We start from the raw sequence: 16,253 nt of genomic DNA, 5'->3' as shown, positions 1-16,253 counted from the left end.
GTCTACAGTTTGTATGTTAATGCTACCTAGTTGTATGCCCAAATAACAAACACAACTCTCCAATGAATCCCTTTTATATGTGTATTGTTAAAGGGGAACTGTGCTTTTTTGGATGTTTGCCTATAATTCACAATCCTTTGAGAGACAAGAACACATATGTCTTTTTTAATGCATTCTAACTCATAAATAAACATAAATAAAAGTCCACGTACAATGGAGCCATGCGATATTGCATCTATTCCAATCATAAAACACGATAAATAACTATTCAAAAAGCACCAACAATACTCAATTCTGAACGTTAACCAAATATTAGCGATATTGTTATAATAAGTGCTAACATTTAAGAACTATTTTGAGTGGCACTATTCACTTCCTTATGCTGCTGTATTTACATTATGAGTTGGTGAGCTGCTTTCTCGCCCCGGAGCTTGTGAAAGTAAATTCTAGATCATAAATAATGCCTCTCACCTTTATAGTAAAATGATGTAGACTTAAAGGGGAACTGCACTTTTTTTTATTTTGCATATCGTTCACAAACATGAGAGACATGACGATGGATGTTATTTTTTTATTTTTTAGCATACTAAATATTAAATAAATGTGATCAAAAGTTTGCTTACAATGGAGCTTAAGGGAGCTGCGTAATTCCACCTATAAAGCCCTTAAAAAAACATCCAAACACCTCCATTGAGGTTGTATATACATGACGATATATATAATATAGTAACGGGCACATTTATAATGTTTAATAGTTACGTACTTTAAATATTTTAAGCATTCGAGGCGCATAAATTAAAAAAATGCATCACAACGTTTGTTTGTTTTTCTTCATCACTGATTATTACTCACTGCAGACTTAATGAGCCAACAAACATAATAAAACATCACTTAATGTGCAACGTCTGCTGTCATTAGGATGTTGACTGCTGGGATGTTCATATATTCCCATTTAGGTGAAGAATGACTTGAATGAATCCTCACACAGAAAAGGGGTGGGGAGGGACTAAGCATCTTTTCGTGTTGTCCTCGCCAGTTTCGAGTAATCACGGCACTGCTATAAATAATTTGTCTGCGTTACCGCTTATAATAACAATATCACTGATATTTGGTTAATATTCAAATCACGAAATGTAAATGGTGTATTTTTGAATGGTTATTTACTGGATTTTATGGGCGAAATAGAGGCGCTCCCATTGGCTCTGCTATAGGCGGACTTTCATTTACAAGTTAGAATGCAAAAAAAAATACATCCGTCGTTATGTCTTTCATATTGATTGTGAACGATAGGCAAAACTCCCAAAAAAGTGCAGTTCCCCTTTTAATGTAAAAGTTGGTACATGATGTCTGCAGTGAGCAGTAATCAGTGATGTTGTCGAAGGAAAAGGCTAACGTTGTGATGTGCTAGTGAAATTAAGGTGCCGCCGCATGCTGAAAATGGGCAAAATACAAAAATAGTACATATTAATGTGCCTGTTACTACATTACGTATACATTTACAGCTGCATATAAAACGTTTATGGAAGTGTTTGGATGTTTTTGTAAGCCAGGGGTGTCAAACTCAAATACAGAGTGGGCCAAAATTTTAAACTGAACAATGCCGCGGGCCAAGGTTGAACAAATTAACCTTTTTGATAGGGACCCAAACAAGTTTTGCATTGAATATTGAACAAGCTAGGCTTATATAACTTTATAGTGACATGCAAAATCGAGTTTCAAATAATAATAATAATAATAATTAAAAATATCAATGGCATTTCAAATACAATTTAAATAAAAATTGAATGCCTCTTTTCTATTTGCAGCCTTCTGAGGTAAATATCAACATTAACTTTTTCCACAGGCTAATAAATTTGAAAATAAAATAATGAATAAACCAACCATTCAGCACTTTAAACTGCTCAGTTTGCAACACACTGATCTAATCTGATGTGCCCAAGCCAGATACCTGCCATCTTTTCTTGGATGCTAGTTCATTAATGTCGGGGCTCAGGCTTTGAGCTGAGGCATCCCTCATTAACGAACGAAGGTGTTCATCAGTCATTATATCTCGTATTCCACAGTCTTGGGGGCGTGCCTTACAGGCACTGCTTTTAACGTCCTCTACGAGCTGACGTCACGTCCGCTTTTAATCCCTTCTAACAACGTGCCTGCCCAGTCACAAGATATGAGCGGCTCCTGTACGCACACACGTAAATGCAAAGCATACTTCATCAACAGCGATACAGTTTACACTGAGAGTGACCGTATAAGCAACTTTAACATTGTTAGAAATATACGCCACACTGTGAATCCACACCAAACAAGAATGACAAACACATTTTGAGAGAACATCCGCACAGTAACACAACATAAACACAACAGAACAAACACCCAGAACCCTATGCAGCACTAACTCTTCCGGGACGCTACAATATACACCCCCGCTACCTCCAAACCCCGCCGGCTCCCCCCCCACACACATACACACAACTTGTAGCGTCCCGGAAGAGTTAGTGCTGCAAAGGGTTCTGGGTATTTGTTCTGTTGTGTTTATGTTGTGTTACTGTGCGGATGTTCTCCCGAAATGTGTTTGTCATTATTGTTTGTTGTGGATTCACAGTGTGGTGTATATTTCTAACAATGTTAAAGGTTTTTATACTGGCAACCTCAGTGTAACCTGTATCGCTGAAGATCAAGTATGCGTTGCATTCACTTCTGTGTGCGTGCCAAAGGCGCACTTATTATGTAACTGAGCCAGCACTCGTTGGACTGGAGGAAAAGGGGATGTTACAATTCTCGGGAGGGGCACTGAAATTTGGGAGTCTCCCGGGAGGTTTGGCAAGTATGAGAATTAGCGGTGTACCGCGGCACCGCCGCTGTATATAATCGGTGGGCCAGCTCTAGTGTTAATTTGATATCACCTCACGGGCCAAGTGATATTACACGGCGGGCCAAATTTGGACCGCGGGCCAGAGTTTGACATCCATGCTAAGCGCTTTATAGGCTAAATAAAGCAACTCCTATAGACTCCATTGTAAGCAGACTTTTGCTCGCATTTATTTACTAGTTAGAATGCATAAAACAAGAAAAACATGTTTGCTTGTCTTACATAAGGGTTGTAAATGATAGGCACAATACTAAAAAAAGTGCAGTTCCCCTTTAAATATACATTGTTACTCAATTTTTTTCAATCTTTTTTTGTTTAGTTTGGTTCTGTATTTATTATTTGTCCCCTCCCTGGATCATATTCATTTGGCTACACAACTTTGTTTTGTTTTTTACTTACATTTAAAAAAAATTGTATGTACGTAATATATAGTGACGCTCCTGTAAAAGTGCAATTTCAATGTTATGTGTATTTATAAGAAGAAAGAAGAAAGGTAATTAGAAAATTGTCTTTATTACAGATATTTTCCCAAAAAGTAGCATTGAGGCTAGAAAGTGTGTTTGTTCAATTAATTGAACAAATTAATCGATAGATTACTTAATTACTAAAATAATCGATAGCTGCAGCCCTAGTCATAAATGTTATTAGGATTGCGTGTGTTTACTAGGGCTTGCCTCCATAAATGCTTCACTGCCTGTAACTCAAGAGTTCACTGCTGTGTGAACTTAAGTTTCACTTTTGTTTTTGTAGCCGCTGGAATATTGACTCTTCGCTGGCAATTAGTTGCCGGCTAGTAGTTGGTATGAAAACGGCGTGTTCCAAATTCACTGGTAAAAGAAAAGTGGCGAGTAAAAATTGCCATTTGCAAGAAAACTGGACACAACTTTTGCTTTTAATCTTTCTCTAACGAGCACAACTCTTGCCTGATATGCAGACTAGACAGTTAAAGGCCTACTGAAATGATTTTTTTTTATTTAATAGGGGATAGCAGATCTATTCTATGTGTCATACTTGATCATTTCGCGATATTGCCATATTTTTGCTGAAAGGATTTAGTATAGAACAACGACGATAAAGATTGCAACTTTTGGTATCTGATAAAAAAAAGGCTTGCCCCTACCGGAAGTAGCGTGACGTAGTCAGTTGAACATATACGCAAAGTTCCCTATTGTTTACAATGATGGCCGCATGAAGTGAGAGAGATTCGGACCGAGAAAGCGACAATTTCCCCATTAATTTGAGCGAGGATGAAAGATTTGTGGAGGAGTAAAGTGCAAGTGAAGGACTAGTGGGGAGTTGAAGCTATTCAGATAGGGAAGATGCTGTGAGAGCCGGGGGTGACCTGATATTCAGCTGGGAATGCTACAACAGTAAATAAACACAAGACATATATATACTCTATTAGCCACAACACAACCAGGCTTATATTTAATATGCCACAAATTAATCCTGCATAAAAACACCTGCGTGTTTGTTATGCTAGCTCCTAGCTCCTATGCTAGCTCCTAGCTCCATAGAACACGCCAATACAATTCAAACACCTGATCAACACACACAATCACTCAGCCCAAAAGACGGTTCACCTAACCCAGGGTTCATAAAGCTTATATATTTTTAAAAAGATACGTACGTGACGCGCACGTACGGTCAAGCTATCAAATGTTTAGCAGCCAAGGCTGCATACTCACGGTACCTGGTATTCAGCTGGGAATGACTAAAACAGTAAATAAACACAAGACATATATTTACTCTATTAGCCACAACACAACCAGGCTTATATTTAATATGCCACAAATTAATCCTGCATAAAAACACCTGCGTGTTTGTTATGCTAGCTCCTAGCTCCTATGCTAGCTCCTAGCTCCATAGAACACGCCAATACAATTCAAACACCTGATCAACACACACAATCACTCAGCCCAAAAGACCGTTCACCTAACCCAAGGTTCATAAAGCTTATATATTTTAAAAAAGTTACGTACATACGCAAAAAAAAGTTGCGCACATACGGTCAAGCGATCAAATGTTTAGAAGCCAAAGCTGCATACTCACAGTAGCACGTCTGCGTCTTTGTCATCCAAATCAAAGTAATCCTGGTAAGAGTCTGTGTTGTCCCAGTTCTCTACAGGCGTCTGTGTATCGAAGTCAAAAGTCCTCCTGGTTAGAGTCTCTGTTATCCGAGTTCTTCCATCTTGACTGCATCTTTCGGGAATGTAAACAAAGAAGCGCCGGCTGTGTACTGTTGTTGCTGACTATGTTCGAAAAATACGTCCATTTCGCACCGACAACTTTCTTCTTTGCTTGCTCAGCTTCCTTCTCCATAATGCAATGAACATGATTGCAACAGATTCACGAACACAGATGTCCAGAATACTGTGGAATTATGAAATGAAAACAGAGCTTTTTCGTATTGGCTTCAATGTGGAAGGCATACCCGTGTTCCCCGGTCTACGTCACGCGCATACGTCATCCTCAGAGGCGTTTCGAACCGGAAATTTAGCGGCAAATTTAAAATGTCACTTTATAAGTTAACCCGGCCGTATTGGCATGTGTTATAATGTTAAGATTTCATCATTGATATATAAACTATCAGACTGCGTGGTCGGTAGTAGTGGGTTTCAGTAGGCCTTTAAGAAGACGTTCAATTTAAAACAGTATTATGAGACATAGCACAGGACATTTCCTGAGCATTCAGAGGTAAGAACAACAAAATGAAATGCACTGAAATTTGCTAGTAGGATTCTTGTAACCTGACCTACTGTATTGTCCGGGCTATAGAGCGCACTGGTATTTAAGAAACACACACACAATTTTAGAGGAAAATAAATATTTGTACATCTATTCACCATATATATGCCGCAGATATATACCTGTATGAAAGATTTTGGAAATATTTATGTACATACGAGTAACGTGAAAAAACAAGTTGGCTTTATACTGTATGCTTAATTGTGTTTCATTGTATCTATTAAACCATATCCAATTGAATTTACGATCCGCAAAGTATGTGAAAACACAGTTTTAACATCACAAAATGCCACAAATTCAGTCAGCCATTTTGAATATTCTGCTACGAACACCTTCGGCTATTTTCAGAGCGTGACATCGCTGGAGTAACGCTTCCTGACAATGTTATCAGATCAGTCATACTGGAAATACGCAAAAAATGTAAAGAGATGTGCTGTTTATCATTCATAATCCTTGTGTAAGTTAAGAACACATATGCTTGGCTTTTTTTATGTATTTGAAATTGTAAATAAATAGCTAACAAATGAGTCAACAAGTCGAGGGTCGTCTGTCGCGCTCATTATAGTCTCTCTAAAAACATCCAGAAAGCGGCAATACTTCATTTACATGTCATGACCAGTGGCTGCTTCTGCTTCGTCTTAAACTTGCTAAAAGTAAATTCTAGATTACAGGCTGGTCGACTGTAACAACCTCGCGAGATGGCGAATAAAAGAAGAAGATGCTACTTGCAGGAACTTTTTTAAAACCCTTTGTGAGGATTGTGATGAATTCTTCATGGATTATGTGAGCGTCCCGTCGGTCGGCATCCTAATGAGAGTGGAAATATTACGGTAATTGTTGGTTTTATTATGGTTTAAAACGGTTAGTTTGTATGTTTAGCAACTAGCAATGCTGTGGATGCTCGTTTCACAATTAAACTACATCCGCCAGGTAGCAGTCGGCTTCTAAACGTATCGCTCACTGATCTCACAAATCCTGCTTGAGTAGCATTATTGTTGATGGGGAAGGGATCTTTCATTTCTAGCACGATGTCACGCAATCACAAGACTGGCTTACTCATTATCTTTCAAAATGGCTAAAGAATCTCTGTGAGATTGATATTATTTTGATCATATGTATTTATTTGCAAACTTTAGGAGTCTTTAGGTGTCATAAATCATATACTGTATATACGATAATTGCTTCAATATAGAGGCAACTTGTTTTTCCACTCTAGTGGTACTTTAATTGTTTCCAGACGGTGCCTGTCACAGAGCAGGAAAAAGATGGTCAAACAAAACAGAAGTTATGGACACACAAGCTGCGGAAGCTAGCTCTCCAATCAGTTAAACAGACACACTTACTGTGACGTTTAGGTGGATTTAAAAACTGAAACTGTCACGTGCGGGTTCGATCCTGCTTGTCATCTGCAGCAAGGGCTGCCAGCACCTCCGTTGGCAGCACGCCAGGACACGCCCCTGCTCGCCCTGGCCGCATCACGCCCACACGCCGGCAAGGATGCGGGCGATCAGCAATCAGCACACCTGGGACTGATGAGCGCGAGCAGTTTCAAGACCAGTGGACCCAAGGATCCTGCGCCGGAATGTAATCTTCTGTTACCTTAGTAAGCATCCCGTGTCTGGCTTCCCTCCCGCATACTTGCTCTCCCCCTGTGACTTCCTTGTTTCCGTGTCTAATGTCCCTGTTGTCTTCCCCGCAGTGCTTCTCGTGTCTCTTGTGATCGAGCTGTGTGCCTCGACTCCTTTCCGGATTGCCTCCCCCAATCCTCGACCTCGCTTGGACACGGACATCGTTGCTTTGCCCCAGCCCCCGATCACTTGCTTGCCCACGGACTGCCTTCTTGCCTTGTCCCTCCGCTCGTTCAACACTACGGTAAAACACTCAAGTAATTCCCACACCTAGTCTCACACCACACACCTTGGATCTAGTCACACTACATTTCCCCTGTTTAATTAATAGTATTCCTTAGTTTATTATTATTGGTTGATTATCATATATATTGTGTATATATATAATAGATCATAGTGCTTTACTACCCCCTTGTGTAACTGTGCCGTCACTACTCCTTCTGCATACATAACAGAAACAATACAAAACAAATGCCATTAAAAGTTAATAATACTAATACTGACACGTGTAAACATGTTAGCCTATTTGCTAATGCTAACGACACTAGCTTGATTACATTACGATAGCATTACAAATAAGCAGGAAAACACTCCTGCAGACATCATACATGGGACAGTTTAGTAAGTATGAATTGTTTTATTAATATTGTAAAACTTCAAAACGTTACTTAGAGTGATGAATGAAATCTTTTCGAGCAGAAACGCTCTGGAAGAATATACTTCCGGCACGAAACAGGAAGTACATTGTTAACCAGCAGCACCTGCTGTGAGCGAACTCGTCCAAAAGATGGCACCATAGCACAACCAATAACACACCTCTTCAGTGTCTCTGTCAAAGTAATATGAAAACTATTTGTTGAATATAAATATGCTCCAGCACCCCTGCGACCTCTAGAGGGACAAGCGGTAGAAAATGGAAGGGATGGAAAACATTATGGCCGTCAGCGAAGAAAAATCCATAAATTAGCCGCACCGCTTCATAAACTGCAGCATTGGAAAAAAGTAGCGGCTTTTATTCCGGAAAATACGGTACTCATTAAAAAAATGTTTTGTGGGTGTCCAAGATTTGAGTAACACTGACATAATGTCATGAAAAATCTGAAATACTGCTAATGATAAGGTAGCGATAACAGAAAGATTAGTCTTTATTAGAGTGTCCGCCCTGAGATTGGTAGGTTGTGAGTTCAAACCCCGGCCGAGTCATACCAAAGACTATAATAATGGGACCCATTATCTCCCTGCTTGGCACTCAGCATTAAGGGTTGGAATTGGGGGATAAATCACCAAAAATGTTTAACAGGCGCGGTCACCGCTGCTGCCCACTGCTCCCCTCACCTCCCAGGAGGTGATCAAGGGTAATGGGTCAAATGCAGAGAATCATTTTGCCACACCTAGTGTGTGCGTGACAATCATTGGGACTTTAACTTTAAATATACATATAACCTTTTTTTCTAGCCATTTTGTTTTAAACACTTTAAAGACTTGATGAAGTGTGTCTGTTAGTCCAGAGGTATTCATTTCAGAATGAAACATCAACTAACATGAAAGTGTGATTGTGATCATGAAACTGATCAAAGCTAACATCACACGCAATCTTGCGGAACGGCCAGAAGATCGAGTTCACTGAGCGAGAGGATTCCCATCCCGTCACCGCTATCAGGCACAGAAATGACGAAGCAGAGGGTTTCTTGGAAGTAGGCCACACGGCTCAATTCAATTAGCAGCACCCAGGTCGTATTCGACTACCTCTCGGAGGAAATACTACTGTGAAAATATAATTTCTAAAGTGAGAGAATGACACATTAACCCTGGTGACGAATGCCTGAGGGGCAGTTGAGAACATTTAGAAAAAGTAAAGAAGTAATTAATGATGACACGTTAAAAACAGCAATTTGTGTATAATTATGCTCTGTGCAGCCTTGACACAAACCTTGATTTATTTTCAATGAAACGCAACAACACAGTTCCACCTGGTAAGACTGCAGGTTAGGAGGTTGTCAGATACAGAAACATTCACACGTTGACATTCTTTGGTTTATTAAACACACACACACACACTCCAAACTGATGTACTGTTTTTGGCAAATGTATTAGAGGTAATGTTGTAATAAATTATTTGGCAAACTAAATACTCTCTTTGCATAAATAACAACAAAAAAAACATTGCGCAACTTGCTTTGTCTTTGATAGCTATTTTATTATATTCTGAGATGCAAGTAATTAATTATCATTTGACCAATTCATTATTAAATATACAAAGTTATACTACTACTCTTATACTTGTACAAAATACTGGGGGTGATCTGATCAGGGTTTTATGATACTGATTCCGATACCAATCATCAATGAGTGAAATCATCCTATACCGATCACATGTATTAACTCGTGCTGTAAGACATAACAATGATTATTGTAGTACTACGATTATAATTCTGTATTAATTATGGGTTTCAGCTAATACTTTATACTTTGCGGTAGCATTTTTACGTCACATGAAATAACTTTACAGCAAGAATATGGATTTCAACAACGTAGCAGTCTGCTATGAGCAGAGATGCAAAGCACAATGGAAGCTAAACCAACAAAACCCAAAGATGAATTGGTGCCAAAAGAGGAAGGATTTTTTTTTTTTTTGCATTAAAAAAAAGTCAGACATAGACCAAACAACGGTAATGTGCAAAACATGCTGCCAACAAGTCGTTGCTAGTGACTAAAACACGTCTATTATTTTCTGTCACTGTCATGTCTTTGACATGAAGATGTCACGGCGCGGACTCGTACCCGTGCTTCTCCTGCAACTGTGTGTCACAGTTCCTCCTCTGGCTGCTCGCGCCCCTGCTAGCGCTGGGCACGGCACGCCCACGCAGCAACAAGGCTGCAGACAATTGTGCATCTGCGCACCTGGACCTGACGAGAGGGAGCGGCATAAAAGCCAGCGGACCCAAGAGACCTTCGCCAGAATGTAACCAATCTCCCCTGAGTAAGCATCACGTCTGGCACCCCTCCCTCGTTCCTTGCTCGCCTTCTTTGTGCTCTTCCTCGTTCCCTTATTGATGTCCTTTGTGTTTTCCACAGTGTCTTACCTGTTACCCGTAATCGTGTCTTGCCTCACGACCCCCTCCCGGATCTTTGCTTGCCAGTATACAGACCGTTAAAATGTGACAAAGTAATAATGTTACCTCAAAACTACCAACTGTTACCGCTTGTCGGGTAGCAGGGATGGCTGGATCAGTTGAAGTCTTGGATTTGCATTTCTTAACAATGTTGATTATTTCGTCTTTTGCCACATTAACCTGCTCAGTGGCCTTGTGGTTAGAGTGTCCGCCCTGAGACTGGAAGGTCGTGAGTTCAAAGCCTGACCGAGTCATACCAAAGACTATAAAAATGAGACCAATTGCCTCCCTGCTTGGCACTCAGCATCAAGGGTTGGAATTGGGGGATAAATCACCAAAATGATTCCCGAGCGTGGCCACAGCTGCTGCTCACTGCTTCCCTCACCTTCTAGGGGGTGAACATGGGGATGGGTCGAATGTAGAGGATAATTTCACCACACCTAGTGTGTGTGTGACTATCGGTGGGACTTTAACTTTAACTTTTAACTAGGAACATTGGGTTGGGATTTCTATCTATAGTCATTCTAGTCCTCAACTGACCCGGTAACAAGAATAATTTGCTCTAAGTTGGTTTCAATATTTACAAAGTAGTTATTAAAGTGTTCCACTACTTTGTTCATATTGTCGTTTTTTATGTTTACGTCTATAAAGAATTTGGGGTGATTCTTCTTATCCCTGTTTTAATAATACTATTGAGTATGCCCTATGGAGCTCTCATGTTATTTTTGTTCTTGTCTAATAAATGACTGATATATTATTTTCTACATGATCGTAAGATGTTGGTTAGCTTATTCTTATACTTTGTGTAACTAATTTCTGCTTCAATAGATGTCTGTGTTATAAATGTTCTATATAATTGATTTATTTTCTTACAAGCATGTTTCAGTCCTTTTGTCATCCATGGTTGATTGCTTTATTTCTACTTCCTACTTAATTGTTTCCATGGACAATGTTTGCCATAAAGTGTCATTAAAGTACTGAAAAAATGACTATATACTTTGTTTACATTTTCACTGTGCACATTATCCCATCGTTATTCTTTTACATCATTCTGTAAAGGCCTACTGAAATGAATTTGTTTTATTTAAACGGGGATAGCAGATCCATTCTATGTGTCATACTTGATCATTTCGCGATATTGCCATATTTTTGCTGAAAGGATTTAGTAGAGAACATCGACGATAAAGTTTTGGTCGCTGATAAAAAAGCCTTGCCTGTACCGGAAGTAGCGTGACGTCACAGGTTGAAGGGCTCCTCACATTTCCCCATTGTTTACAATGCAGCGAGAGCGATTCGGACCGAGAAAGCGACGATTACCCCATTAATTTGAGCGAGGATGAAAGATTAGTGGATGAGGAACGTGAGAGTGAACGACTAGAGTGCAGTGCAGGATGTATCTTTTTTCGCTCTGACCGTAACTTAGGTACAAGGGGTTCACTGGATTCCACACTTTCTCCTTTTTCTATTGTGAATCGTGGATTTGTATTTTAAACCACCTCGGATACTATATCCTCTTGAAAATGGACATTCACAGTGACTTTTATCTCCACGACAATACATCGGCGAAGCTCTTTAGCTCCGGAGCTAACGTGATAGCATCGGGCTTAAATGCAGATAGAATCAAAAGAAATAAACCCCTGACTGGAAGGATAGACAGAAAATCAACAATACTATTAAACCATGGACATGTAACTACACGGTTAATGCTTTCCAGCCTGGCGAAGCTTAACAATGCTGTTGCTAACGACGCCATTGAACCTAACTTAGCTACGGGACCTCACGGAGCTAACGTGATAGCATCGGGCTTAAATGCAGATAGAAACAAAAGAAATAAACCCCTAACTGGAAGGATAGACAGAAAATCCACAATACTATTAAACCATGGACATGTAACTACACGGTTAATGCTTTCCAGCCTGGCGAAGCTTAACAATGCTGTTGCTATCGACGCCATTGAAGCTAACTTAGCTACGGGACCTCGTCGGAGCTATGATAAAAACATTAGCGCTCCACCTGCGCCAGCCCTCATCTGCTCATCAACACCCGTGCTCACCTGCGTTCCAGCAATCGACGGAGGGACGAAGGACTTCACCCGACAATAGATGCGGTCGGCGGCTAGCGTCGGATAGCGCGTCTGCTATCCATTTCAAAGTCCTCCTGGTTGTGTTGCTGTAGTCCGCCGCTAATACACTGATCCCACCTACAGCTTTCTTCTTTGCAGTCTTCATTGTTCATTAAACAAATTGCAAAAGATTCACCAACACAGATGTCCAGAATACTGTGGAATTTTGCGATGAAATCAGAGCTTTTTGAATTGGATCCAATGGGGTCCGAATACTTCCGTTTCAACCATTGACGTTACGCGCATACGTCATCATACATAGACGTTTTCAACCGGAAGTTTCGTGGGAAATTTCAAATTGCACTTTATAAGTTAACCCAGCCGTATTGGCATGTGTTGCAATGTTAAGATTTCATCATTGATGTATAAACTATCAGACTGCATGGTCGGTAGTAGTGGGTTTCAGTAGGCCTTTAAAGCGGTCATACTTCCCCCTGTACATAATATTTTAAATGTCTGTTTGTCATCCATGTTCCTCTTCTTGTAGTTTCCATCATAGATTGTGAAAACCGGTAGATGAACACTATTATCAGATATTAGTAGACAACTTGTAGTATTGTTATCAAAATCATTGGTAAAAAAATGGTATCAATAAGTGTGGCACAGTGATTTGTGATTCTGCTTGGTTTTGTGATTGTTGGAAATAAAGCCATGCTATGCATGGTATCTATGAAATTGTCAATGTTATTTTGCTTATGCATGGTATCTATGAAATTTTGCTTATTAGGGTTAAGGAGGTCAATGTTAAAGTCACCACATAAGAAAATTACTTTCTTGTTGATGTCAGTGAATGTTGCCTTAATCCAGTCCTCAAACATTTAAATGTTTAACTGAGGCCTTCTATATATACAACTGATTAGTACATTTTTGCTCTTTCCATTACATATTTCAATGGTTCTACATTCCAAAATATTATCAATCGTGATTGACGTTTTTACCATATTGTACTGTAAGTCCTTAGTCACGTACACAGCTACTCCTCCTCCTTTCTTGCTGGTTCTGTTGATGGAGTTTAGTTAATATCCTTCTAAAATCTAGATCTAGATCCAAGTCTGTGAGATAGCGATCACTTTGAATGGATCGTTGAATTGATCCAAGTACTCTCCAAGTATCATCCTAATCACCAACATTAAAAAAATACAGTAAGGTAGTAGGCCTAGGTATTCATTAAAAACAAGGCAGAGGTTTTATTTAACAAGTATCTATCCATCTTTTTTTGAACCGCTTGTCCCTCTCGGCTTTCGAAGGGGCTGGAGCTTATCCTAGCTGCACTCGGGCGGAAGGCAAAGAACACCCTGGACAAGTCACCACCTTATTGCAGGGCCAACATAGATAGACAGACAACATTCACATTCACATTCACACACTAGGTATATTTAATATGTTTGGCCACTGTTTGAACAGTAACACTGTGTTTGAATATTTATTAAGTGATTATTTGGCGTACCACTAGATGGAGTCTGTGTACCACTAGCAGTACACATACAACAGTTTCAGAATCACTGCACTAGGTGACAGTAATATTTCATTGGACAAGGTGAGTCAAACACATTTAATGTAAAGATACAGAAAGTAAATTTATAATTAAAAATGCAAAAATATTGTTTGTAATTAATTACTTTGTTTCAGAACTAAATTCATTATTTGACAATATACTGTATATTCATAAGTGCGGTCAAGCAATAACAAGTTTTTATCAGATTATTTACACTTTTGCATTTTGATTAATCATAAATAATAGCAGTAAATGACTTACGTGGGACGGCGTGGCGAAGTTGGTAGAGTGGCTGTGCCAGCAATCGGAGTGTTGCTGGTTACTGGGGTTCAATTCCCACCTTCTACCTTCCTAGTCACGTCCGTTGTGTCCTTGGGCAAGACACTTCACCCTTTGCCTCTGATGGCTGCTGGTTAGCGCCTTGCATGGCAGCTCCCGCCATCAGTGTGTGAATGTGTGTGTGAATGGGTAAATGTGGAAATACTGTCAAAGCGCTTTGAGTACCTTGAAGGTAGAAAAGCGCTATACAAGTACAACCCATTTATCATTTAATTATCATTTACGTGCATAATTTAAATTAACTATAAGAAAAAAATAATCATGTTCCAAAATGAAATCCTTAAATTGAAAATATACTGTATATTTAGGGACGGCGTGGCTCAGATGGTAGCGCGGTTGTGCCAGCAATTTGAGGGTTCCCGGATCGTATTTAGCTTTCGCCATCTTAGTCACAGTCATTGTGTCCTTGGGCAAGACACTTCACCCACTCTACTCCTGATGGGTCGATTTTAGGGCTTTGCATGGCAGCTTCCACCATCAGTGTGTGAATGTGTGTGTGAATGGGTGAATGTGACTTGTAATGTTAAGCGCTTTGGCAATCCTTCAGGTATAGTAAAGCACTATACAAATATAGACCATTTACCATGTTTACCAAAAAAGGGCCCGATATTTTGACACAGACGTAATTGTATTACTATTAAGGCTGTCAACATTAATGCGTTAACGCATGTGATTAATAAAAATAAATTATCTCGTAATCTAATATGAAAGAAAATGAATCACTTCCGGGTTAAGGTTTAACCCAGAAGACCGGACATTTTATCCGGTTCAGGAGTACTTGAATGACCACTGTTGAAATGAATTTTGTAAAATCAGTCGCCTAGGGTTTTCACTAGGGTTGTGAAAGATAAAGCGATGCCACCAAATGCCGGGTTTGACAAGTGCGCGATTGAACTGCATCGGTTGCAGCCACCTCCATTGATAAGAATCAGCAATTAATCTTTAGATTAATCGAGTGTTGAAACATAGACAGGGAATCGCGCAAAACTAGCAATCAGTTGACAGTTTATCTTTAAAAAATCACGAGAGACAGGGGTACCCACCAAATAATTACCCCGGATTTCCACGAGATACGTAACAGCTGCTAAAAGACAACACCGTGGAACGTCTACGAACTTCGCTGTCCATCAGTACCCACCGGAGGGCGTCTGTGACAGCATTGACTTGACTTGTGGAAAAAGCAACAATATTGCCTTGCAGAAAGACTACTATATTTGTGGAAAAGGCAACAGTATTGCCTTGCAGAAAGACTACTATATTTTTGTATTTGAAGCCAACAACACATCCCTGGCAAGCTTTGTACACACACTTCTCATTCAACTCCCGCTAACCACTCCCCTGCTCTCCCCCACCATTGTGAGGTCCCCAATTACCTGTCAAGGATATGCCTGTTGGAATGTAATGGTAAACGGTGTAATGATAAACCGCGGTACAATTCCACACGGTTAGTAAAACCGTTTAGTATTTTAATTACCGAAAAATCTTCATTTATTAATGCATTTTAGGCAACACTGCTTACTTCCTGGAAATGGAGTCGCAGCAGTGCAGGCACATACGCACTAGCATCGTTTGGCTTTAAAAAAACATTGCGGCAACTACACGGAGCTTCCTCCGGAGATTTTCCCTTCCAGTAAATGGGGCCGATCGCTTTGTTTTACTCAATTTCACTCGCTTTACTACCATGGAGTCTCGGCGCACTGTGAACATTATTGGAGACATTCGCATTTGTCTCAAACAAAAAGTATACAACAGAGGAGAAACATATTTGATGTTGCTTTCATTTTCCTAACACAGCGTCCTTCACTCAGCTGCTGTGACTGAGAGTTCCCACGCAGCAGGCTTGCATGGTAACTTAATATAAAGTCTTGCTGTTTGTTTACTGTGATGATCACTCGTCCTTTCTTTAACTGCTAACTTCCAGTAACATCAATACTAACTA

General features: G+C 39.9%; 2 protein-coding genes across 2 annotated transcripts in view; one reads left to right on the top strand and one right to left on the bottom strand.

Annotated features, from left to right (window-relative positions):
* Window positions 1-10,400, top strand: part of LOC133663673 (uncharacterized) — a 37,405-nt gene extending 27,005 nt beyond the window's left edge. The window contains exons 4-7 of the mRNA XM_062068358.1: window positions 7,030-7,201; window positions 7,317-7,489; window positions 10,057-10,225; window positions 10,321-10,400. Of these exons, the coding sequence (XP_061924342.1) occupies window positions 7,030-7,201; window positions 7,317-7,489; window positions 10,057-10,225; window positions 10,321-10,400 (594 nt within the window). The remainder of the gene's footprint in view (window positions 1-7,029; window positions 7,202-7,316; window positions 7,490-10,056; window positions 10,226-10,320) is intronic.
* LOC133663368 (inactive dipeptidyl peptidase 10-like) overlaps window positions 1-16,253 on the bottom strand; it is a 257,121-nt gene that overhangs the window by 234,061 nt on the left and 6,807 nt on the right. The window lies entirely within an intron of this gene.

The sequence above is a fragment of the Entelurus aequoreus genome, linkage group LG13 (genome assembly GCF_033978785.1).
Source record: "Entelurus aequoreus isolate RoL-2023_Sb linkage group LG13, RoL_Eaeq_v1.1, whole genome shotgun sequence".
NCBI classification, from domain to species: Eukaryota; Metazoa; Chordata; class Actinopteri; order Syngnathiformes; family Syngnathidae; genus Entelurus; species Entelurus aequoreus.
The sequence above is the reverse complement of the archived record's forward strand: the minus strand, read 5'-3'. Positions and strand labels throughout refer to the sequence as shown.